Here is a 27,068-nt window from a genome sequence, read left to right as displayed (position 1 = left end):
CGATCCCATGGACAGCAGCCTACCAGGCTTCTCTGTCCATGGGGTTTGCCAGGCAAGAGTACTGGAGTGGGTTGCCATTGAAATCTGTTTGATTCCTGCATTCACTTGGTCTGAGAATAAATGTCAGGATTCTGGTTTCTGATGAGAATGGAAAAGAAAGAAAATGAAAGCAGATGAGCCACAAGATAAAATCTGTACTTTCATCTCTTGCTGCTGCTGCTGCTGTCTTTTCGGTCATATCCGACTCTGGGCGACCCCATAGATGGCAGCCCACCAGGCCCCCCCATCCCTGGGATTCTCCAGGCAAGAACACTGGAGTGGGTTGCCATTTCCTTCTCCAATGCATGAAAGTGAAAAGTGAAAGTGAAGTCGCTCAGTTGTGTCTGACTCTTCACGACCCCATGGACTGCAGCCTTCCAGGCTCCTCTGTCCATGGGGTTTGCCAGGCAAGAGTACTGGAGTGGGGTGCCATTGCCCTTCTCTGTTCATCGCTTGATTAAGATGCTAATTTAGTCAACCAAGGTTGGGACTTCTGTACTTAAGGAGAATTTATTTAATAGGTTTGTATAGTTTCCTACCAAGAGAATCCACATACAAATTTTACATAATATGACCCACAAGACATAATTTGATTTTCATTAGCAAGGGCTTCCTTACATACCTCAATCATCTGAATTTTCTATAACTTTTCTTTTCCTAGAAACCATAACACAATGAGTGTAACTAACTGAACAAGAATATAATTTATAGATGAAACATTAATTCTAATTTGATTGTATACTGAGGTAAAACATTATTTATACTTTTTTTTATTCCAAGGGAAACCTTGTAATTATCCAGTAATCAAACATGGACGGCTATATAATTCATATAGTGGATACTTTCCAGCAGATGTAAATCAACAGTTTTTCTATTACTGTGATCAGTATTTTGTGTCTCCTTCACAACGTTCCTGGGATTACCTGACTTGCACAACAGAAGGATGGTCTCCAGAAGAACCATGCCTCAGTAAGTAAACCTCTTTAAGTTTATATGCATAATCTTTGAAAGAGTGAAGAGACAAAAGTAGACAAGTGAGTTCAATTAAGTGTTGTGTAACAACAGTAAGGCCAAGGGATGAGTTCTATGAGTAGAAACATCCAAATAGGTTTTCCATTTACTAGAGGCTCTTCATGTAAATCCTGTGAGAGATACAGTGGCTTTACAAGAAATAAAATTAAAAAGAAAAAAAAAGAATATCTGTATCATTTATACATATTTTAATCATAAACTAAGGACAAATAATACGGAATGTTGATTTTCATTTCTAACAAACATGTGTACTAGCTTTCATTTTTTTTCTAATGTGATATATTGGAATACTAATTAATTCTCATGTAAATTCTATAAGATTAATTTTAGTGTACTATTTTCCCAAATTAATGTTTTATTCTTTCATATTAATTGTATGATCCTTAGGACAATGTATCTTCAATTATTTGGAAAATGGACATACCCCACATCGTGAAGAAAAATATTTACAGGGTGAAACTGTAAGAGTTCACTGCTATGAAGGCTACAGTCTTCAAAATGATCAGAACACAATGACCTGCACAGAGAGTGGCTGGTCTCCTCCTCCCAGATGCATCCGTGTCAGTGAGTAAACTGGGCTGAGATCCCAGTGTGTTCATAATTTTCTGAGACTCAGCTGTATCATCCACTGCAAAAGCTTTATACCAACCTCTTGTTTTGCCAAAGGACTTATTTAATTTTAGTGTTTACAAGTGTCTGTGAGTGTACCTATGGACTGCTTGATAAGTATATAACAAAATGCATGTACCTATTGATAGAGATTGCTCAAGAAAATAGGAAAAGGATCCACAAAGAAGAAGCCTGTAATAACACAGTGAGGTCAGAAAGATGGCAGGAGTCTCACTGTCTCTCTTGATATAAATGCAGACTTTGAACATCATTTGTGGATAAGAGGATCTCTGTGGGGGTCCAGGAGTCTAGCAGAGAAATGACAGCATGCTGCTAGAGCACAAAGCTTGAAGACTGGACGCATCACTGAGGGTTAGAGCAGTAGCCTCATTTTGCCCCTGAAGTGGCCCTGCTTAGTGCCAAGACAGATCCCTCAGCACAGGATTTTACCTGTGGGTAAAATAAGAGCGTATGAACAAGGGCAGGCTCCTCATCTTCCAGCGCACTTCTCTCTCATCTTATCCAGGACACTGGGGTCACCTGCATGGCTAGGGGTTGGGGAGAGGCCAGGAGCACAGCATCCAGGGCTAGAATTCTTCAAGGGACATGGGTCCTACTGACCACGTGGAGACCCCACCAGGGACCCCAAACTGTTGCAGACACTGTGCTTGTGGTCCTGCTCACCCCTGGGTCCCTCATCTCATCCACAGCCCCTTCCCAGGGCCAGGTCCCTGTGTAAGTCCCCACGATGGCCTCTAGAACTTTGTAGATGGCCTGTGGGACATCTAGAAGCCAACCTGTCCCGGTGGGCCTGTGAGAAAGCACATGAATGTGAGCATTTGGCACTGCCCCAGGGAAGCAGCCAGGAAACTGTCGGCACAGAAACTGTCTTTGCTGCATTGATGGAAGCATATGAGCTTCAAAATTCTCTCCTAGGAGGAACTGAGTATGTGGGACAGGTGTCTCCTTAAAAAAATTCTGAAAAAGTCTCAAAATCCCTATCAGTGTGACAGTGTACTTCCCTCCCCAAGTCAGTCTGTAAAGACTGGAGGGAGTGACTGCTTCTTTAAATGCAAACACAGCAACCTGAGACTTCAAGGGACACAGACACCAAAGGACTAAAATGTTAACAGAGAAACACAATAGTTTTTCAGTTACTGTCCCCAAATAACGGATATGGATGATTTGTGTAATAAGAAATTCAAAGTAATTGCTTAAGAATTTCATTGAGATAGAAGACAACAGTGGAGAAGGACATGGCAACCCACTCCAGCATTCTTTCCTGGGAAATCCCATGGACAGAGGAGCCTGGTGGGCTACAGTCCAAGGCTCAAAGAGTCAGACACAACAGTAGCTACTTAGCATTTACTCATGCTTTCCTTTACGTTTAGTGTAATTATTGATAGGGCGGCTGTGATGGGCGCGCCAAAGCGCAGGCGGCTGTGACCGGCGGGCCAAAGGGCAGCCGAGAGGAGCCACCCCCCGTCCGAGGTCAGGGGCAGCAGCCGAGAGTACCAGACTGGGACAGCACAGGAACGGCTGAGAGGAGCTACCCCGTGTCTGAGGTCGGGGCGGGGGGCTGCCACCGAGAGGAGATACCCAGCGTCAGTGGTCTGAGGCAGCGACGACAAGAGTTACCCTACATCTGAGGTCAGGGGCAGTGGCCGGGAGGAGATACCCCATGCCCCTAAGCCCGAGGCCAGGGGCGGTGGCCAGGAGGACCAACCCCACATCCAAGGAGCCATGGCTGCACAGGTGCAGGAGGGCCTAGAGGAGCTATGCCACGTTGAAGGTCAGGAAGGGCAGCGGTGAGGAGATACCCCTCGTCCAAGGTAAGGAGCAATGGCCGCACTTTGCTGGAGCAGCTGTGAAGAGATACCCCACGCCCAAGGTAAGAGAAACCCAAGTAAGACGGTAGATGTTGCAAGAGGGCATCAGAGGGCAGACACACTGAAACCATACTCAGAGAAAACTAGTCAATCTAATCACACTAGCACCACAGCCTTGTCTAACTCAATGAAACTAAGCCATGCCCTTGGGGCAACCCAAGAGGGACGGGTCATGGTGGAGAGATCTGACAGAATGTGGTCCACTGGAGAAGGGAATGGCAAACCACTTCAGTATTCTTGCCTTGAAAACCCCATGAACAGTATGAAAAGGCAGAATGATAGGATACTGAAAGAGAAACTCCCCAGGTCAGTAGGTGCCCCATATGCTACTGGAGACCAGTGGAGAAATAACTCCAGAAAGAATGAAGGGATGGAGCCAAAGCAAAAACGATACCCAGCTGTGGACGTGACTGGTGATAGAAGCAAGGTCCAATGCTGTAAAGAGCAATATTGCATAGGAACCTGGAATGTCAGGTCCATAAATCAAGGCAAATTGGAAGTGGTCAAACAAGAGATGATAAGAGTGAATGTCAACATTCTGGGAATCAGCGAACCGAAATGGACTGGAATGGGTGAATTTAACTCAGATGACCATTATATCTACTACTGCAGGCAGGAATCCCTCAGAAGAAATGGAGTGGCCATCATGGTCAACAAGAGTCTGAAATGCAGTACTTGGATGCAATCTCAAAAGCGACAGAATGATCTCTGTTCGTTTCCAAGGCAAATGATTCAGTATCACAGTAATCCAAGTCTATGCCCCAACCAGTAATGCTGAAGGAGCTGAAGTTGAATGCTTCTATGAAGACCTACAAGACCTTTTAGAACTAACGCCCAAAAAAGATGTCCTTTTCATTATAGGGGATTGGAATGCAAAAATAAGAAGTCAAGAAACACCTGGAGTAACAGGCAAATTTGACTTTGGAATACGGAATGAAGCAACGCAAAGATTGATAGAGTTTTGCCAAGAAAATGCACTGGTCATAACAAACACCCTCTTCCAACAACACAAGAGAAGACTCTACACATGGACATCACCAGATGGTCAACACCGAAATCAGATTGATTATATTCTTTGCAGCCAAAGATGGAGAAGCTCTATACAATCAGCAAAAACAAGACCAGGAGCTGACTGTGTCTCAGACCATGAACTCCTTATTGCCAAATTCAGACTTAAATTGAAGAAAGTAGGGAAAACCACTAGACCATACAGGTATGACCTAAATCAAATCCCTTATGATTATACAGTGGAAGTGAGAAATAGATTTAAGGGCCTAGACCTGATAGATGGAGTGCCTCATGAACTATGGAATGAGGTTCACGACATTGTACAGGAGACAGGGATCAAGAACATTCCCATAGAAAAGAAATGCAAAAAAGGAAAATGGCTGTCTGGGGAGGCCTTACAAATAGCTGTGAAAAGAAGAGAAGTGAAAAGCAAAGGAGAAAAGGAAAGATGTAAACATCTGAATGTGGAGGTCCAAAGAATAGCAAGAAGAAATAAGAAAGCCTTCTTCAATGATCAATGCAAAGAAATAGAGGAAAACAACAGAATGGGAAAGACTAGGGATCTCTTCAAGAAAATCAGAGATACCAAAGGAATATTTCATGCAAAGATGGGCTCGATAAATGACAGAAATGGTATGGACCTAACAGAAGCAGAAGATATTAAGAAGAGATGGCAAGAATACACAGAAAAACTGTACAAAAAAGATCTTCATGACCCAGATAATCAGGATGGTGTGATCACTCACCTAGAGCCAGACATCTTGGAATGTGAAGTCAAGAGGGCCTTAGAAAGCATCACTATGAACAAAGCTAGTGGAGGTGATGGAATTCCAGTTGAGCTATTCCAAATCCTGAAAGATGATGCTGTGAAAGTGCTGCACTCAATATGCCAGCAAATTTGGAAAACTCATCAGTGGCCACAGGACTGGAAAAGGTCAGTTTTCATTCCATTCCCAAAGAAAGGCAATGCCAAAGAATGCTCTAATGACTGCACAATTGCACTCATCTCACACGCTAGTAAAGTAATGCTCAAAATTCTCCAAGTCAGGCTTCAGCAATATGTGAACCGTGAACTTCCTGATGTTCAAGCTGGTTTTAGAAAAGGCAGAGGAACCAGAGATCAAATTGCCAACATCCGCTGGATCATGGAAAAAGCAAGAGAGTTCCAGAAAAATATCTATTTCTGCTTTATTGACTATGCCAAAGCCTTTGACTGTGTGGATCACAATAAACTGTGGAAAATTCTGAAAGAGATGGGAATATCAGACAACTTGACCTGCCCCTTGAGTAACCTGTATGCAGGTCAGGAAGCAACAGTTAGAACTGGACATGGAACAACAGTCTGGTTCCAAATAGGAAAAGGAGTTCGTCAAGGCTGTATATTGTCACCCTGCTTATTTAACTTATATGCAGAGTATATAATGAGAAACGCTGAGCTGGAAGAAGCACAAGCTGGAATCAAGATTGCTGGGTGAAATATCAATAACCTCAGATATGCAGATGACACCACCCTTATGGCAGAAAGTGAAGAGGAACTAAAAAGCCTTTTTGATGAAGGTCAAAGAGGAGAATCAAAATGTTGACTTAAAGCTCAAATTCAGAAAACTACGATCATGGCATCTGGTCCCATCACTTCATAGGAAATAGATAGGGAAACAGTGTCAGACTTGATTTTTCTTGGCTCCAAAATCATTGCAGATGGTGACTGCAGCCGTGAAATTAAAAGATGCTTACTCCTTGGAAGGAAAGTTATGACCAACCTAGATAGCATATTGAAAAGCAGAGACATTACTTTGCCAACAAAGATCCGTCTAGTCAAGCTTTTGGTTTTTCCAGTGGCCATGTACAGATGTGAGAGTTGGACTGTGAAGAAAGCTGAGTGCTGAAGAATTGATGTTTTTGAACTGTGGCGTTGGAGAAGACTCTTGAGAGTCCTTTGGACTTCAAGGAGATCCAACCAGTCCATTCTGAAGGAGATCAGCCCTGGGATTTCTTTGGAAGGAATGATGCTAAAGCTGACACTCCAGTACTTTGGCCACCTCATGGGAAGAGTTGACTCATTGGAAAAGACTCTGATGCTTGGAGGGATTGGGGGCAAGAGGAGAAGGGGACTACAGAGGATGAGATGGCTAGATGGCATCACTGACTCGATGGACGTGAGTCTGGGTGAACGCCGGGAGTTGGTGATGGACAGGGAGGCCTTGCGTGCTGCGACTCATGGGATCGCAAAGAGTCAGACACAATTGAGTGACTGAACTGAACTGAACTGAACTGAACAACAGTAAGGCCAAGGGATGTGTTTTATGAGTAGAAACATCCAAATAGATTTTCCATTTACTAGAGGCTCTTCATGTAAATCCTGTGAGAGACACAGAGGCTTTACAAGAATATCTGTATCATTTATACATATTTTAATCATAAACTAAGGACAAATAACACGGAATGTTGATTTTCATTTCTAACAAACATGTGTACTAGCTTTCATTTTTTTCTTATGTGATATATTGGAATACTAATTAATTCTCATGTAAATTCTATAAGATTAATTTTAGTGTACTATTTTCCCAAATTAATGTTTTATTCTTTCATATTAATTGTATGATCCTTAGGACAATGTATCTTCAATTATTTGGAAAATGGACATACCCCACATCGTGAAGAAAAATATTTACAGGGTGAAACTGTAAGAGTTCACTGCTATGAAGGCTACAGTCTTCAAGATAATCAGAACACAATGACCTGCACAGAGAGTGGCTGGTCTCCTCCTCCCAGATGCATCCGTGTCAGTGAGTAAACTGGGCTGAGATCCCAGTGTGTTCATAATTTTCTGAGACTCAGCTGTATCATCCACTGCAAAAGCTTTATACCAACCTCTTGTTTTGCCAAAGGACTTATTTAATTTTAGTGTTTACAAGTGTCTGTGAGTGTACCTATGGACTGCTTGATAAGTATATAACAAAATACATATACCTATTGATAGACATCACTCAATAAAATAGGAAAAGATCCACAAAGAAGAAACAGATGGTGTTTAAACAGATGGTTCTTAAACTCTGTAATAACAGAGTGAGGTCAGAAAGATGGCAGGAGTCTCACTATCTCTCCTAATATAAACGCAGACTTTGACCATCATTTGTGGGTAAGAGGATCTGTGTGGGGGTCCAAGAGTCTAGCAGAGACACAACAGCATGCTGCTAGAGCACAAAGCTTGAAGACTGGACACATCACTGAGGGTTAGAGCAGTAGTCTCATTTTGCCCCTGAGGTGGCACTGCTTAGTCCCAAGACAGACCCCTCAGCACAGGATTTTACCTGTGGGTAAAATAAGAGTGTGTGGGCAAGGGTGGCGTCCTCATCTTCCAGTGCACTTCTCTTTCCTCTTATCCAGGACACTGGGGTCACCTTCATGGCTGGGGGTTTGAGTAGGCCAGGAGCACGGCCTCCAGGGCTAGAATTCTTCAAGGAGCATGGGTCCTACTGACCACATGGAGACCCCACCAGGGAGCCCCAAACCATTGCAGACACTATGCTTGTGCTTCTGCTCACCCCTGGGTCCCTCGTGCCAGCCACACCCCCTTTCCAGGGCCAGCTCCCTGTGTAAGTCCCCACGGTGGCATCTAGACCTTTGCAGATGGCCTGTGGGATATTGAGAAGCCAACCTGTCCCCGTGGGTCTGCGAGAAAGCACAGTAATGTGAGCATTTGGCATTGCCCCAGGGAAGCAACCAGGAAACTGTTGGCACAGAGAATGTCTTTGCTGCGTTAATAGAAGCATACAAGCTTCAAAATTCTCTCCTAGGAGGAATTGAGTACGTGGGACAGGTGTCTCTTTAAAAAAATTCTGAAAAAGTCTCAAAATCCCTATCAGTGTGACAGTGTACTTCCCTCCCAAGTCAGTCTGTAAAGACTGGAGAGAGTGACTGCTTCTTTAAATGCAAACAGCAACCTGAGATTTCAAGGGACACAGACATCAAAGGACTAAAGTGTTAACAGAGAAACACAATAGTTTTTCAGTTACTATCCCCCAAAAATGAATATGGACGATTTGTCTGATTAGTAATTCAAAGAAATTGCTTAAGAATTTCATTGAGATAGAAGAAGCAGTGGAGAAGGAAATGGCAACCCACCCCAGTATTCTTTCCTGGGAAATCCTATGGACAGAGGAGCCTGGTGGGCTATAGTCCATTGAGGTTCAAAGAGTCAGACACAACAGTAGCTACTTAGCATGCACTCATGCATTCCTTTATATTTAGTGTAATTATAGATAGAAAAGGATGTATTAATACTATCTTTTTTAATGGGATGTTTTATAGTTCCCTAATTCCTTTCCTCTGACTGATTGCCTTTATGATTTCATGATTTTTGTTATAGTAGCAAAACGATACTACTATAACTTTTGTTGTAGTAGTATGCATTTAATACATTTCTCTTTACCATTTGTGAATCTAGTACAGATTCCTGCTTTGTTTACCATGAGATTTATGTAAAGCACCTTTTAGAGAGAACAGTGTGTTTTATGCTGATAATATATGAACATCAACCATATATTAAATCTCCTTCCTTTTTCCCTTCTCCATTTTATCTTTTTGATGTCATGATTTGCCTCTTTTTATAGTGTGTACTTAATTTAAAAATAATTGTAGCTGTAGTTACTTTTATATTCTTGCATTTTAACTCTTAAATAGTTAAATGTTTAACATTCCATATCCAAAAGTCTACAAGCAATAAATGCTGGAGAGGGTGTGGAGAAAAGAGAACTCTCTTACACTGTTGGTGGGAATGCAAACTAGTACAGCCACTATGGAGAACAGTGTGGAGATTCCTTAAAAAACTGGAAATAGAACTGCCTTATGATCCAGCAATCCCACTGCTGGGCACACACACTGAGGAAACCAGAAGGGAAAGAGACACGTGTACCCCAATGTTCATCGCAGCACTGTTTATAATAGCCAGGACATGGAAGCAACCTAGATGTCCATCATCAGATGAATGGATAAGAAAGCTGTGGTACATATACACAAGGGAGTATTACTCAGCCATTAAAAAGAATACATTTGAATCAGTTCTAATGAGATGGATGAAACTGGAACCTATTATACAGAGTGAAGTAAGCCAGAAAGAAAAACACCAATACAGTATACTAACACATATATATGGAATTTAGAAAGATGGTAACAATAACCCTGTGTACGAGACTGCAAAAGAGACACCGATGTATAGATCAGTCTTATGGACTCTGTGGGAGAGGGAGAGAGTGGGGAGATTTGGGAGAATAGCATTGAAACATGTATAAATGTATAATATCATGTATGAAACGAGTCGCCAGTCCAGGTTCGATGCACGGTACTGGATGCTTGGGGCTGGTGCACTGGAACGAACCAGAGGGAGGGTAGGGGAGGGAGGAGGGAGGAGGGTTCAGGATGGGGAACGCGGGTATACCTGTGGCGGATTCATTTCGATATTTGGCAAAACTAATACAATATTGTAAAGTTTAAAAATAAAATTAAAAAAAAATACTATAGTGTTCTGAATGTGAATGTGCACTTAAATTTACGAGTGTACTATGTATTTTCATGTAATTAATTAGCATTATTTTACTTTAGCTTGAATAATTCCTTTTAGTGTTTCAGAAAGGAAGGTCTGTGTGCCTGCTCAGTTACCTCAGTTGTGTCTGACTGTTTGCAACCCTATGGGCGGCAGCCAGCCAGGTTCTCTGTCCATGGGCTTCTACAGGCAAGAATACTGGAGTAGGTTGCCATGCCCTCCTCAAGGAAGGTCTAGCTGTGTTCAGTTTTCTCGGTATTTTTTTGGTCAGGTGAAGGCTGTATGTTGTTTTCTTTTCTGAAGGATATTTTCAAATATTCTTCTTTGGCAGTTTTGTCTTTCAACACTTAGAATATATCATCCCACTTTCTCCTGGCCCACTAGGTTTCTGCTGAGAAATATTCTTAGATCCAAATGAAGGCTCCTTAGTAAATTCCAGGTCAGTAAGCAACAGTTAGAATGGGACATGTAGCAACAGACTGGTTCCAAATAGGAAAAGGAGTACATCAAGGCTGTATACTGTTACCCTGCTTATTTAACTTATATGCAGGGTACATCATGAGAAATGCTGGGCTGGAGGAAGCATAAGCTGGAAAGAAGATTGCTGGGAGAAATATCAATCACCTCAGATATGCAGATGACACCACCCTTATGGCAGAAAGTGAAGAAGAACTAAAATGCCTTTTGATGAAAGTGAAAGAGGAGAGTGAAAATGTTGGCTTAAAGCTCAGCATTCAGAAAATTAAGATCATGACATCTAGTCCCATCACTTCATGGCAAATAGATGGGCAAACAGTGGAAACAGTGGCTGACTCTATTTTGGGGGTCTCCAAGATCACTGCAGATGGTGGTTGCAGCCATGAGATTAAAATATGCTCACTTCTTAGAATTAAAGTTATGACCAACCTAGACAGCATATTAAAAAGTAGAGACATTACTTTGTCAACAAAAGTCTGTCCAGTCATGGCTACTGTTTTTCCAGTGGTCATGTATGGATGTGAGAGTTGTACTATAAAGAAAGCTGAGGGCTGAACAATTGATGCTTTTGAACTGTGGTGTTGGAGAAGAATCCTGAGAGTCCCTTGGACTGCAAGTAGATCCAAACAGTCAATCCTTAAGGAGATCAGTCTTGGGTGTTCATTGAAAGGACTGATGTTGAAGCTGAAACTCTAATACTTTGGCAATCTGATGTGAAGAGCTGATTCATTTGAAAAGACCCTGATGCTGGGAAAGATTGAGGGCAGGAGGAGAAGGGGATAACAGAGGAAGAGGTGGTTGGATGGTATCATCGACTCAATGGATATGGGTTTGAGTGAACTCTGGGAGTTTGTGATGTACAGGGAGGCCTGGGTGCTGCCTTTCATGGGATCACAAAGAGTCAGACACGACTGAGCAACTGAACTGAACTGAACTAGTAAATCCCAAGGTTTTTGTTTTATTTGTTTGTTTTTTCCTCATGCGACCTGAAGACTTCTCAATTTTTCTTTGATTTTTGCAACTTTATTATAAAGTGTGTTGTAGAGGATTTTTTAAGTTGATTTTATCTGGTGACCTGTAACACCTGGAGTAACAGGCAAATTTGGCCTTGGAATACGGAATGAAGCAGGGCAAAGAATAATAGATTTTGCCAAGAAAATGCATGGGTCATAACAAACACCCTCTTCCAACAACACAAGAGAAGACTCTACACATGGACATCACCAGATGGTCAACACCAAAATCAGATTGATTATATCCTTTTCAGCCAAAGATGGAGAAGCTCTATACAGTCAATGAAAACAAGACCAGGAGCTGACTGTGGCTCAGATCATGAACTCCTTATTGCCAAATTCGGACTGAAATTGAAAAAAGTAGGGAAAACCACTAGGCCATTCAGGTATGACCGAAATCAATCCCTTATGATTATACAGTGGAAGTGAGAAATAGATTTAAGGGACTAGATCTGATAGATAAAGTGCCTGATGAACTATGGACTGAGGTTCATGACATTGTACAGGAGACAGGGATCAAGACCATCCCCATGGAAAAGAAATGCAAAAAAAAAAAAAAGGCTGTCTGGGGAGGCCTTACAAATAGCTGTGAAAAGAAGAGAAGCAAAAAAGCAAAGGAGAAAAGGAAAGATATAAACATCTGAATGCAGAGTTCCAAAGAATAAAAAGAAGAGATAAGAAAGCCTTATTCAGCTATCAATGCAAAGAAATAGAGGAAAACAACAGAATGGGAAAGACTAGAGATCTCTTCAAGAAAATTAGAGATACCAAGGGAACATTTCATGCAAAGATGGGCTTGATAAAGGACGGAAATGGTATGGACCTAACAGAAGCAGAAGATATAAAGAAGAGGTGGCAAGAATACATAGAAGAACTGTACAAAAAGATCTTCATGACCCAGATAATCAGGATGGTGTGATCACTCACCTAGAGCCAGATATCCTGGAATGTGAAGTCAAGTAGGCCTTAGAAAGCATCACTACGAACAAAGCTAGTGGAGGTGATGGAATTCCAGTTGACCTATTTCATATCCGGAAAGATGATGCTGTGAAAGTGCTGCACTCTATATGCCAGCAAATTTGGAAAACTCAGCAGTGGCCACAGGACTGGAAAAGGTCAGTTTTCATTCCAATCCCAAAGAAAGGCAATGCCAAAGAATGCTCTAACTACCACACAATTGCACTCATCTTACACACTAGTAAAGTAATGCTCAAAATTCTCCAAGCCAGGCTTTAGTAATACGTGAACTGTGAACTTCCTGATGTTCAAGCTGGTTTTAGAAAAGGCAAAGGAACCAGAGATCAAATTGCCAACACCCGCTGGATCATGGAAAAAGCAAGAGAGTTCCAGAAAAACATCTAATTCTGCTTTATTGACTATGCCAAAGCCTTTGACTGTATGGATCACAATAAACTGTGGAAAATTCTGAAAGAGATGGGAATACCAGACCACCTGACCTGCCTCTTGAGAAATCTGTATGCAGGTCAGGAAGCAACAGTTAGAACTGGACATGGAACAACAGACTGGTTCCAAATAGGAAAAGGAGTACGTCAAGGCTGTATACTGTCACCCTGCTTATTTAACTTATATGCAGAATACATCATGAGAAACGCTGGACTGGAAGAAGCACAAGCTAGAATCAAGATTGCCAGGAGAAATATCAATCATCTCAGATATGCAGATGACGCCACCCTTATGGCAGAAAATGAAGAGGAACTAAAAAGCCTCTTGATGAAGGTGAAAGAGGAGAGTGAAAAAGCTGACTTAAAACTCAACATTCAGAAAATGAACATCATGCCATCCAGTCCCATCACTTCATGGGAAATAGGTGGGGAAATGTTGGAAACAGTGTCAGACTTTATTTTTATGGGCTCCAAAATCATTGCAGATGGTTACTGCAGCCATGACATTAAAAGACACTTACTCCTTGGAAAGAAAGTTATGGCCAATCTAGATAGCATATTGAAAAGCAGAGACATTACTTTGCCAACAAAAGTCCATCTAGTCAAGCTTTTGGTTTTTCCAGTGGCCATGTACAGATGTGAGAGTTGGACTGTGAAGAAAGCTGAGTGCTGAAGAATTGATGCTTTTGAACTGTGGTCTTGGAGACGACTCTTGAGAGTCCCTTGGACTGCAAGGAGATCCAACCATTCCATTTAAAGGAGATTGGTCCTGGGTGTTCTTTGGAAAGAACTGAAACTAAAAGTTTCAACTAAAGCTGAAACTCCAGTACTTGGCCACCTCATGGGAAGAGTTGACTCATTGGAAAAGACTCTGATGCTGGGAGGGATTGGGGGCAGGAGGAGAAGGAGACGACGGCATATGAGATGGCTGGATGACATCACGGACTCGATGGACCTGAGTTTGAGTGAGCCCTGTAGTTGGTGATGAACAGGGAGGCCTGGCGTGCTGCAATTCATGGGGTCGCAAAGAGTCGGACACAACTGAGTGACTGAACTGAACTGAACTGATACTTACTTTACAGTGTAATGTTGGGTTCTACCAAGTATCAACAAGAATCAGCCATAGATTTACTCTTGTCCCCTCCTACATGAACATCTCTCCCATTTCCCTGCCCATCCCACCTTTCTAGGATGTTACTGAGCTCTGTTTTGAGTTCCCTGAGTCATACAGCAAATTCTCATTGACTGTCTATTTTACATGTGTTCGTGTTAGTTTTCATGCTAACCCTCTCCATACATCCCACCCTCTACTTCCTCCCTGTCAGCCATGTCCATAAGTCTGTTCTCAGTGTCTGTGTCTCTATTGCTGCTGTGCAAATAGGTTTATCAGTACAATATTTCTAGATTCCATGTATATGTGTTACTGTATGATATTTGCTTTTCTCTTTCTGACTTACTTGACTCTGTATACTAGGCTCTATGTTCATCCACCTCTTTAGGACTGCATCAAGTGCATTCCTTTTTATGGCTGAATAATATTCCATTGTATATATGTAGCACAGCTTCTTTATCTATTCATCTGTCAATGGACAGCAATGTTGCTTCCATGTCCTAGCTTCCATGTCCTAAATAGAACTGTGATAGGGGTATATGTGTCCTTTTCAATCTTTGTTTCCACAGGGTATATACCTAGGAGTGGGATTGGTGGGTCATATAGTGGCTTTATTCCTCACTTTGTAATGACTCTCTATACTGTTCTGTATAGCAGCTGTATCAATGTACATTCTCAATAACAATGCAAGAGGGTTCCTTTTTCTCCACACCCTCTCCAGAATTTATTTGTAGACTTTTTGATCATGTCCATTCTGACTGGTGTGAAGTGATATCTCATTGTAGTTTTGAATTGAATTTCTCTAATGATGAGTGAGGAGAAGGAAATGGCAACCCACTCCAGTGTTCTTGCCTGGAGAATCCCATGGACAGATAAGCCTGGTAGGCTGCAGTCCATGGGGTCGCACAGAGTTGGACACGACTGAAGCGACTTGGCAACAGCAGCAATAATGAGTGATGCTGCAAATATATTCATGGGTCTATTAGCCATCGTAGGTCTTTGGACAAATGTCTGTTTAGTTTTTTTTCCCACTTTTTGATTGGGTTTTTTGTTTTTCTGGTATTGTTTTGTTGAGCTGCTTGCATCTTTTGGAAATTAATCCTTTGTCTGTTGTTTCATTTGTTGTTATTTTTTCCCATTCTCAGCATTGTCTTTTCACCCTATTAATAATTTCCTTTGCTATGGAGAAGCTTTTAAGTTTAATTATGTCCCACTTGATTACCTTCATTTTTATTCCACTACTCTACGAGGTGGGTCATAGAGGATCTTGTGATTTATGACGTAGGGTGTTCTGCCTGTGTTTTCCATCCATTTTTAGTTTATCTTTGTGGATGGTGTTAGGAAGTAGTCTAATTTCATTATTTTCCACGTAGCTGTCAAGATTTCCCAGAAGCATTTATAGAAGAAACTCTCTTTGCCCCATTGTATACTCTTGCCTCCTTTTCAAACATAAGCTATCCATAGGTGTGTGGGCTTATTTCTGGGCTTTCTATCTTGTCCCATTGGTCTATATTTCTGTTTTTCTGCCAGTACCATACTGGCTGGATGACTCTAGCTTTGTAGTCAGTTCAAAATCAGGAAGGTTTATTCCTAAGCTTTATTTTTCTTTCTCAAGATTGCTTTGGCTATTCAGGTTTTTTGTGTTTCCCTATGAATTGTGGGACTTTTTGTTCTAGTTCTGGAAAAACACCTTTGGTAATTAAATACAAATAGCATTGAAACTGTAGATTATATTGAGTAGTTTAGTCATTTTCACAGTGTTGATTCTTCCAACCCCAGAATATGGAATATCTCTCCATCTGTTTATGTTGTCTTTGATATCTTTCCTCAGGGTCTTGTACTTTTCTGTATACAGCTCTTATTTCTCCCTAGGTAGGTTTATTCCTAGGCATTTTCTTCTTTTTGTTGCTATGGTAAATGGCAGGATACCTTAATTTATCTTTATGATGTTTCATTGTTAGTACATAGGGATTCAGGTGATTTTTGTGTATTCATTTTGTATCCTGTCATTTTGCTAATTTCACTGATTACCTCTTGTAATTTTCTGATAGTATCTTTTGGGTTTTCTATGTGTAGTATCGTCTGTGTGCAAACAATGAGAGTTTTGCTTCTTCTTTTCCAATCTGGATTCCTTTTATTTCTTTTTCTCCTCTGCTGTAGCTAAGGCTTCCAAACAATGCTGACTAATAGTGGTGACAGTGGGCTCCCTTGTCTTTTCCTGATCTTAGAGGGTATGCTTTCAGTTTTTCACCATCGAGAATAATGTCTGCTCTGGGTTTCTCATATATGGTCTTTATTATGTTGGGGTAGTTTCCCTCTTTGCTCATTTTTTGAAGAGTATTTATCATAAACAGGTGTTGAAATTTTCAGAAACTTTTTCTCTATTTATTTTGATTACCATATGGATTTATCTTGCAATTATTAATATAGTATATCACACTGATGGATTTGTGTATACTGAAGAATGTTTGCATCTGTGGAATAAACCCAACTTCATCATGGTGTGCTGCTGCTAAGTCGCTTCAGTCATGTCCGACTCTATGCGACCCCATAGAAGGCAGACCACCAGGCTCCCTCATCCCTGGGATTCTCCAGGCAAGAACACTGGAGTGGGCTGCCTTTTCCTTCTCCAATGCATGAATGTGAAAAGTGAAAGTGAAGTCCCTCAGTCGTGTCTGACTCTTAGTGACCCCATGGACTGCAGCCCACCAGGCTCCTCCATCCATGGGATTTTCCAGGCACGTGTACTGGAGTGGGGTGCCATTGCCTTCTCCATATCATAGTGTACTATCTTTTTAATGTATTTATGAATTCTGTTTGCTAGTTCTCTGTTGAGGATTTTTCCATCTATTTTCATCAATGACATTGGCCTGTAATTTTATTTTTTATGTTGTCTTCGTCTGGTTTTGGTATAAGGGTGATGATGGCCTTCTAGAATGAGTTTGGAAGTGCTCCTTCCTCTGCAGTTTTTGAAAGAGTTTATAGGAATATTATTAGCTCTTCTCTAAATGTTTGAGAGAACTCATCTGTGAAACTATCAGGCCCTCTGCTTTAATTTTTTGAGAATTTTTTGATCACATTTTTTATTTCAGTGCATGTAATTGGTTTGTTCATAATTTCTATTTCTTCCTGATTCAGTCTTGGAAGATTGAACTTTTCTAAGAATATATCCATTGCTTTCAGGTTGTCTATTTTATTGGCATATAATTGCTCATAATAGTTTCTTATGATCATTTGTATTTCTGTTGTAACTTCTCCTTTCTCATTACTAATATTGTTGATTTGATTCTTCTCCCATTTTTTCTTGATGAGTTTGCCTAATTGCTTGTCAATTTTGTTTGTCTTCTCAAAGAAGCAGCCTTTAGTTTTATTAGTCTTTACTATTGTTCCTTCCTTTCTTTTTCATGTATTTCTGCTCTGATCTTTAGGATTTCTTTCCTTCTACTAACTTTGGGTTTGTTTTCTGCCTTCTTTATCGAGTTGTTTTAGGTGTAAGTTAGGTTGGGTATTTGATGTTTTCCTTGTTTCTTCCTATAAACTTCCCTTTTAGAACTGTTTTGCTGCATCCTATAGGTTTTGAGTTGTTGTGTTTTCATTGTCATTTGCTTCAAGAATTCTTTGATTTCCCTTTTGATTTATTCAAAAACCAGTCTGTTATGTAAAAGCATATTGTTTAGTCTCCAAGTGTTTGTGTTTTTACCATTTCCCATCTATTTGATATCTATTCTCATAGTATTGTGGTCAGAAAAGATGCTTCATATGATTTAAATTTTTTAAAAATTATTGAAGTTTGATTTGTGACCCAAGATATGGTCTATCCTGGAAAATATCCCATGCACACTTGAGAAGAAGGTTTATTCTTATGCATTTGGATGGAAGGTTCTGAAGATATCAATTAGGTCCATTTGGTCTATGTTTCATTTATGGTTTATGTTTCCTTATTAATTTTCTGTTTTGATAAGCTGTCCATTGTTTACATCCCTTACAATTATTGTGTGTTAACATCCCTTACCATTATTTTGTTGCTGTCAATTTCTGCTTTTTTGTTTGTTAGTATTTGCCTTATGCATTGAGGTGCTTCTATGTTGGGTGCATATGTATAGAATTATGTCTTCTTCTTGGATTGATCCCTTGATCATTATATAATGTCCCTTCTTTATTTCATATAATATTCTTTATTTTAAAGTCTGTTTTGTCAGAAATGAGAATTGCCACTCCAACTTCCTTTTGATTTCCGTGTTCATGGAATATGTTTTTCCATCCTTTTAATTTTGGTCTGTATGTATCTCTAGGTCTGAAGAGGGTCTCTTGTAGATACCATATATATGGGTCTTGTCTTCGTATCCATTCAGCCAATCTGTGTCTTTTGGTTGGAGAGTTTAATCTGTTTACATTTAAAGTAATTATTTATATTTTACTATTAGCATTTTCCTATTATAATATAATATAATGCTATATGTTCAAATTAGCATTTTCTTAATTATTTTGTGTTTCTTGTAGGTCTTTCCTTTGTCTTATGCTTATAAGTCTCTTTAATATTTGTTGTAAAGCTGGTTTGGTGGTGCTAAATTCTCTTAACTTCTGCTTGTCTGTAAAGATTTTAACTTTTCCATCAATGTTGAATGAAATCCTTGCCAGGTAGAGTAATCTTACTTGTAGATTTTTCCCTTTAAGTACTTTAAACATATCCTGCCATTCCTTTCTGACCTGCAGAGTTTCTGCTGAAAGATCAGCTGTTAATTGAATGGGTTTTCCCTTGTGTGTTACTTGTTGTTTTCCCTTAATGCTTTTAATATTCTTTTCTTGTGTTTAATCTCTGTTGATGGTTATGTGTCTCGACGTGTTTCTCCTTGGGTTTATCCTGTATTGGACTCTCTGTGCTTCTTGAACTTGGATGATGTTTTCCTTTCCCATGCTAGAAAACTTTTCACTATAATATATTCAAAAATTTTCTTTGTGACTTTCTTTTCTCTTCTTCTTCTGAGACCCCTATAACTCAAATGTTGGTGAGTTAAATACTGTCCCCGAGGTCTCCAAAGCTCTCCTCAATTCTTTTCACTTTTTTTCCTTGATTCTGCTCATCAGCAACTACTTTCACCATTTAATCTTCCAGCTCACTGTTTCATTCTTATGCTTTAGATAATCTATTATTGTTTCCTTCTAGAGAATTTTTTATTTTCATAATTGTGTTATTTATCTTTATTGGTTTATTCTTTATTTCTTCTATATCCTTGGTTATTGTGTTAATTTGTTGATTGCTTCTTCGCATATTATCCATTCTCTTTTCAAGGTTTTGGAACATCTTTCCTATCATTACACTGAATTCTTTTTCAGGTATTTTCCCTATTTCTTTTTTCTTTCTTTTTTTTTTTTTTTTTTTGGTCTTTTGTGCTTCTAGTTTGTTTCTTCATTTGAGCAATATTTTTCTGCATTTTTCTTTTTTTTCATTATTGTATTTGATGTCTCCTTTTCTCAGGATTTCAGGTTGAATTCCTCCTTCCTTTTGCTTTCTCCCCTTGGTGTGTAAGGTTGTGCCAGTGGTTTGTGTAGGCTTCTTTTGGCTGTGACTTTTGTTTGTACTCTGGTGAAAGGAGGTAAGTTTTTTTTTTTTTTTTTTCCTTTAATTGTCAGGACTTTATGAGGTGGAGATCCTGTTTGCTGATGACTGGGTTTGTGTTTTTATCTTTTTTTTTTTGGGGGGGGGAGGCATCCTACACTGGGTGCTGCTGGAAGCTGGGTGATGCCAGGTGTAGATAAGCAGAGGCCTTTGTGGGAGTTCTCACTAATAAATACTCCCTGGGTTTAGGAGTTTTGTGGCAGTCTAGAGTCTTGTCAGTGCTCCCACTGCAAAGGCTCTGGGCCTGATCTCTGGCCAGGGAAGTGAGATTCCACAGGTGGTTTGTAATGGCATTAAAGAAGATTAAAACAAACACACTAAAACAAGAAACAAAATGCAAACCCCAGACAGATGTCAAATACAAAATCAGGCAAGTACTCAGAAAAATAATGGGATATATACACATGCATATACACACATTAAAAAAAAGAAAAAAACAGTGTAAAACAAACAAAGAAGAAGAAAAGTAGAAGAGATTTATCCAGTGAGTAAATGAAAGCAAAAATGATATCAACTAGTTATTAACAAAACTGGCTAAAAGCATAAACTGGAAACAAAACTAAAGCCATGTGTCAACTGGGGAATAAAGCAACTAAAGCAAAACAGACTAATAAACAGTGAGAAAAAGAAAAGGAAGGAAAGAAAGAAAGATTAGAAAAGAAAATTTAAAAAGAGGTAGATAAATAAATTTCATATATATTAAAGAGTAACAAAACAGGAAAAGAATAAGAAAAGCAAACAAAAGAATATATGTGGAAAAATAATATATATTTTTTTAAACATTGAAAGTTAAAAAGAGGAAAAAATGCACAAAACCCACAAAACACCAGTGTGGAGGAAGAAGTATTTAAAGGAAATTAAAAGTGTGATTTAAAAAGTTTCTCAAAAGCATAAATAGATTTAATAGTATTAAAATCAACAAATAGAACAAGAGGAAGCAAAAAAAAAAAAAAAGGTAAAAACCAAGTAGCTACTACCGAACAAGTTAAAATATAAAAATAATAACCATTTTTCTTGGATCAGTTGTCAGCATCCTTTTCCTCAATGTGAGTCACAGTCCACCTCACCTCCCTAGGATGCTCTCCAGTTCTGGGCTAGTCTCTGGACCTGTCATTGGGCAGATCAGAGTCTAATCTGGTCCTCCCCCTACATGTTCTTGCTCTGATGTCTACATCTGCCATTGCTAGTGTGTTTTCTTTTGCAGGAACTCTCATTGTCCTTCATATATTCCATAGATACAAAGTCTGCCAGTTGATCATGTGGATTCAATTTTCAGCTTGCAGCACTGGTGGGAATGTTTGGGTTCTCTTCCTTAACCACCTGCCCCTGGATTTCACTTGTGGTTTTATCTCCACCTGTGCATGTGAGTCATCCACAGGAGTTTACTCCTGAGGCTCCACAGGAGGACTTGAGTGTGCCTCAGGGAGGACCGAATATGGAGGTGGTGCAGTTGCTTGGATTGCAGGGGTGCTGGCAGTACCAGGTACTAAGGGGAGCCACTGGCTAGGACAGCTGGAAATATGGTGCCCTTAGGGTTTTTCGTAGCCTCTGGTTGCTCTGTCCTTGTGGGGATTGAGCATGGGAGTGACACAGGAGCTTGGATAATGGGAACCTTGGCCATGCCAGAAACATAGCTGGTGGCTATTGTCAGGAGGTATGTGATTATTAGGGATTTTTCTAGCTTCCGACAGCTCTACCCAGTGAGGATTTAGCATGGATGTGACACAGCTGCTTGAATTATGGGAACCCTGGCAGTGCCGCGTGTGCAGGGAAACCAACAGACACAACTGCAGGAACTATGGCCTGATTAGAGTCTTTTCCTAGCTTCTGGCACCTGGCCATCAGAGGGCCTCTTTGGATGGTCCTTCTCTGTTGCTTCACCCCTTCAGGCACTTACAGGGCCCCCACATTTAGGGTCATTGTTGTTTATCACATCAGGGACTTAAAGATCACCCTATCTGGGGTCCTTCTGTGTTGCTTTTACATGAGGTCCTTAAAGGGTTACCCTCCTTGGATTGTTTCAGCTGTCTGGTGCTGATATGCACAGAGAGAGAGGCTGCAGAGATGGCTCCATCCTCTGTGTGTGACTCAGCAGTATCACTCTGCCTCCAGGTTAGCTGGCTTTCCTTCATAAGCATTTTCCACTGCACCCTCCTCTCTCAGGTTCCCTCACACCATCTCCATTCAGTCAACAGCAGACCTTGCCCTGGGATTGTTTTCCAATGTCTATGTTCCAGCTCCAAGCTACAGCACTTTCTAGAGGACTTGTATCCCTGTCTTGGGTATTATGGCTGTGGCAAGGATTGTCTGTGTGATTCTCATTCTGTTCAGACTCTCACCAATCAGCTGCTTCACTCTCTAACAGCCTCAATGCTTCACCTCTGTTGCAAATATTTGCCCTCCCATGCAGCTCTGTTCCTGCTTCAGTTCCCCCACCCAAGGTACAGATCCAGTTCTACTCACTCTCCTCTTTTTGGCCCTCCTTCGTTTTTCCTGCTGAGTGTTTCCTGATTCTATATATTCTTTTCCAGTGGTCGGGTTCTCAGTTGGTGTTCTGCAAGATCTTCTGTGTCTGGAGGTGTATTCCTGATGTATCCGTGGAGAGCGATGTACTCCACGTGCACCAACTCTTCCACCATCATGGATCTCATTGTATGATATTGAACCCACACCTCATTACAAGTCAGGTTTGCTGTGGATGGATGTCCAATTTCTGTTCTTGGGTCAGATAAAAAGCAGTGGATATCTTATTCTTCTCATTTGAACATACTTCTCAATTGATCATTTTTCTTGACTCTCTGTGTGGATATCTGTACTTTACACTAAACATCCAATTGTCCTAGTCTTCAAAGACTGACCTCATATGTAGAACCTTGCCAGAATTCAGCCCTTTCAATCAGCATGGCCAGAATTTTGGGTGCCTCTCTAACCTCTCTGCTCATCCAAACTTCTGTGTTTATAGTCAGATTCCTCAAGGAGATGAGAGTATGCAGTGATCTACAAGTCAGAATAGTTGGCAGAGCAGGCAATTGGAGTTTATCACCTCGCTCACTCTGCACTGAACTGGGGAGAGGAGCTGTGGCAAATGCCTGCATGCTACTTCAAACCTTGTGCCTTCTGCACCATGATTTAGCTCTTTGTAGTCCCCAGGCACCATACAAAGTTTGGGTTTCATCAGCTCTCAGGGACAGGTTAGTTAGAAGCCAATTCCTCAGGCAGAGCTGGAAAAGATGAAGGTCCAGATGTGCCGTCTGACTCCTTCCATGGAGAAACTGGGAGTTGCTCACTCTTCATTAAGCTAGGGGAAGACCTGTGAGAAGTGCTGATACAGATTCATAACTGCCACTTAATTTCTGTAATCCCAGGAGATTGGAAATCCTAGGCTTCTCAGAGGCAGGCTAATTGGAAGCCTGACCCTGGACTATCAGTGGGAAAATCGGAGACCTAGGTTGTGGATCAAACTCTTCTCCCAGGAGAAGCTGGGAGTTGAGTGTTCCCTTCAAATTGTATGGTCCTCTGCTGCATGGATTTTATTGCAGCAATGTGTCTTAGTTTTTCTGCCACTTAGGATTTGGCATTTTCTCACTTGCCTTAAATGCAGAACTTCTCATCTACTCTTTCTATTTTGAATAAAGGAGCTGATACACACATAGCTGTTAATTCAGTGTGTCTGTGGAGGGAAGGAGAGGTCAAGGTGGTCTATTCCATTCTCTTACTAATACCACTGCATTCTTTCCAAATTGTATGTGTTGGGTTTGTTTGCTTTTCTATTTTCAACTTTAAGTAAAAACAATTATTGATTTTTAGTCTTTATCATGTTCTATTATTGCTATGTAATTTTAAAGTTCCCCTCAGATGACACTTTTGTGTCATCTCATAAATCTTATAAAACTTTACTTATCATGGTTTTATTTTCATTCAATTCAAAATAGTCAAAGTTTTCTCTTTTCATTTCTTCTTTATCCATGCATTACTAAAAAAAATTAGTTGAGTGCTATGAAGATATCTAGTAAGTGACAGAATTGTACTTTTCCAAGTTTAGTTATTCATGGTTTGAAGGATCAGCATTTTGACCTTAGTAGACTGAGGTCTACAATGCATGTATTGATCTTTGTCATCTTCATTGAACTCCATGTACTGATATGCACCCAGTTTTGATGACAACATTTCACATTCTCAGAGGCAAAGGCTGGGGTCACTATGGTGGAAGATTCTATGATCATCACCTGATCTGTGTTCTGGGTTGTTTAAGAGATCCTGACTAGACAATACTTTCAACAAATCTCAGGAAAGGAAACCCATTGCTAAAAGATTTCTGACATGCTGTGGGATTCCAGATCATTTAGACAAACAGATTTCTAATAATTTCCTAGAAGAGATTCTGAATATTTTAAATCTTGCATTGTTCTAGAATATGGAGGAGAAGGCAATGGCAACCCACTCCAGTACTCTTGCCTGGAAAATCCCATGGACCGAGAAGCCTGGTAGGCTTCAGTTTATGGGGTTGCGAAGAGTCAGACACGACTGAGCGACTTCACTTTTACTTTTCACTTTCATGCATTGGAGAAGGAAATGGCAACCCACTCCAGTGTTCTTGCCTGGAGAATCCCAGGGATGGCAGAGCCTGGTGGGCTGCTGTCTCTGGGTCGCACAGAATTGGACATGACTGAAGTGACTTAGAAGTAGTAGTAGTAGAATACGAAAATAAAGTGAATTCATTTAATATCTTTGGAAGCTCATAGTTTTTTCTTTTGTGCTTTTCTGTCTGACACAGGAACTTAAATGATTAGATTTTTCTGTTTAATAGTTATAAACCACTCTCCTTTTTTGTATCATATACCTTATTTCGGTCCTTATGAAATGTGTATCAAATATATGCTTACCTTTTCTTTACGCTTTCTCCCTTTTAGAAACATGTTCAAAATACAATATAACAATTGAGAATGGATTTTTGTCTGAATCTACCTCTATGTATCCCCTAAATAAACAAACAGAATATAAGTGTAAATCAGGATATGTAACAGCAGATGGTAAGACATCAGGCTTGATTACATGTCTGCAAAATGGATGGTCATCTCAACCTGTTTGCATTAGTAAGTAATTCATTATCTTAGTATTCTTTATGCTGATGGTAACTATATAAAAGTACTCTTTAACTATATATTTTTATCCTTTTTTCTTTCTTTCTTTCTTTTTTTCCTGAGGGATAGTCATATGGAATGTTTGTGGTTCCATGGTTGTATTTGAAAAGATCAGGTACAAAGCTTTGGGAAATGTATATCATTTTTTTAATGATTAATTATAGTGGAGTAGAATATCATTGTACCCTTTAGGTCAAGGTTTTTTCACTTTAAAACATCTTGTGACTAAAAAACAATTTTGCTAGGAGCCTTATCAGTATTCTGAGATAAATTCATTTATTTTTAGCTGAGACCTTTATGCTGATTGCATCTGCTTTTATTTTAGGGGACTCTTAAGCCAGAGTCTCTCCTCCTAAGCCTTAAAGTTATTTTTTTATGCAAAGATGTAAGGTCATGGCACATAAGCTTCAAATAACGTGATGTATAGTTCATATGTTAGAATGTCTAGGGTAGATATCTTTGTGAAAAATTCTTTCTTAGGAAATCTTCATAAACATCTAGTTAGTGGAGACAGAGAAACACTTCTAGACAGGACCAAATTCTGCTATGCTGAAAGTTATCCTGTAGCAACACATAGATATTTATGTAGATTTTCTAAGAACAGTCTGCTGAATTTGTCTTTTTCATCCCAAAGCTGCACAGTGATATTTTTGAGGTGATATTTTAATTATTCACTTTAAGATTTATAATATCCATTTCTACTATTTCTGTTTTATGTTTTCCAATGTCTGTGCTTGCTACAAGCACTACACCCTCAAAATTAAAAAAGTCACCCCATATCAAGCTTATTTTATATTAATATATGACAATTTTCCATCCTAACACTCTTTTTCTGAAAAAATGTTTCTATTATTATATGTTACTAGCATAATTTTGCTTTAACACATTATGAAATTTGAAGTAAATTATTTAAACCTTTATTAACATCAATCTATGGTGTAGGTGAAAACTAATATTGTTAATATATTTTCTTGTAAATAGCTACAAATAATAGAACTATGTTTGTATTCAACCTTGATAAGTATAAAGAATATACAACAATTAAAAATATAGTTGGAAAAAATATAGTTGGAGATGTACAAGCTAAATTTAGAAAGGTGTAGGACTAGAGATTAAATTGACAACGTCTGTTGGATCACAGAAAAAGCAAAGGAAACACAGAAAAACATCTACTTCTACTTCATTGACTACACTAAAGTCTTTGACTGTGTGGATCACAACACACTGTGGACAATTCTTAATGAGATGGGTCTAATTGAATACTTTACCTTCCTCCTGAGAAACCAGTATGCAGGTAAAGAGCCAACAGTTAGAACCAGACATGGAGCAACAAATTGGTTCAAAACTGGGAAAGTCTAATTGACCACCTTATCTGCCTCCCGAGAAACCAGTATGCAAGTAAGGAACTGACAGTTAGAACCAGACATGGAGCAATAAACTGGTTCAAAATTGGAAAAGGAGTATGTCAAGGCTGTATATTGTCACCCTGCTCATTTGACTTATATGCAGAACACGTCATATAAAATATCAGGCTGGAAGAATCACAAGCTGGAATCAAGATTGCTAAGATGTATACAAGACAGCAGAGGAGACACTGATGTATGGAACAGGCTTATGGACTCTGTGGGAGAGGGAGAGGGTGGGAAGATTTGGGAGAATGGTATTGAAACATGTGAAATGTCATGTATGAAACGAGATGCCAGTCCAGGTTCGATGCACGATGCTGGATGCTTGGGGCTGGTGCACTGGGACGGCCCAGAGGGATGGTGTGGGGAGGGAGGAGGGTGGAGGGTTCAGGATGGGGAACACATGAGAAATAAAGGAATAAAAAAAAAAAAGATTGCTAAGAAAAACACTGATAACTTCAGAAACACAGATGACATTACTCTAATGAGAGAAAGCAAAGAGGAACTAAAGAACCTCTTGATGATGGCAAAAGAAGATTGAAACAGCTGGCTTAAAACTCAACATTAAAAAATGAAGATCATGGCATTGGGTTCCATCACTGCATGGCAAAAATGGGGAAAAATGGAAACAGTGACAGACTTCCTTTTTTTCAGCTTCACAATCACTGTGGATGGTGACTGCAGCCATGAAATCAAAAGACACTTGCTCCTCGGAAGAAAAGCTATAAAAATGTCGACAGCATATTAAAAAGCAGAGACATCACTTTACCAACAAATGTTC

At 39.9% G+C, this 27,068-nt stretch overlaps 1 protein-coding gene across 1 annotated transcript in view; it reads left to right on the top strand.

Annotated features, from left to right (window-relative positions):
* LOC113906365 (complement factor H-related protein 3-like) overlaps positions 1–27,068 on the top strand; it is a 50,336-nt gene that overhangs the window by 17,128 nt on the left and 6,140 nt on the right. Inside the window, exons 2-4 of the mRNA XM_027564394.1 lie at positions 820–1,008; positions 1,459–1,635; positions 24,651–24,833. Of these exons, the coding sequence (XP_027420195.1) occupies positions 820–1,008; positions 1,459–1,635; positions 24,651–24,833 (549 nt within the window). The remainder of the gene's footprint in view (positions 1–819; positions 1,009–1,458; positions 1,636–24,650; positions 24,834–27,068) is intronic.

The sequence above is a fragment of the Bos indicus x Bos taurus genome, chromosome 16, assembly GCF_003369695.1.
Source record: "Bos indicus x Bos taurus breed Angus x Brahman F1 hybrid chromosome 16, Bos_hybrid_MaternalHap_v2.0, whole genome shotgun sequence".
NCBI classification, from domain to species: domain Eukaryota; kingdom Metazoa; phylum Chordata; class Mammalia; order Artiodactyla; family Bovidae; genus Bos; species Bos indicus x Bos taurus.
This window is presented reverse-complemented; position numbering and strand designations above follow the sequence as displayed.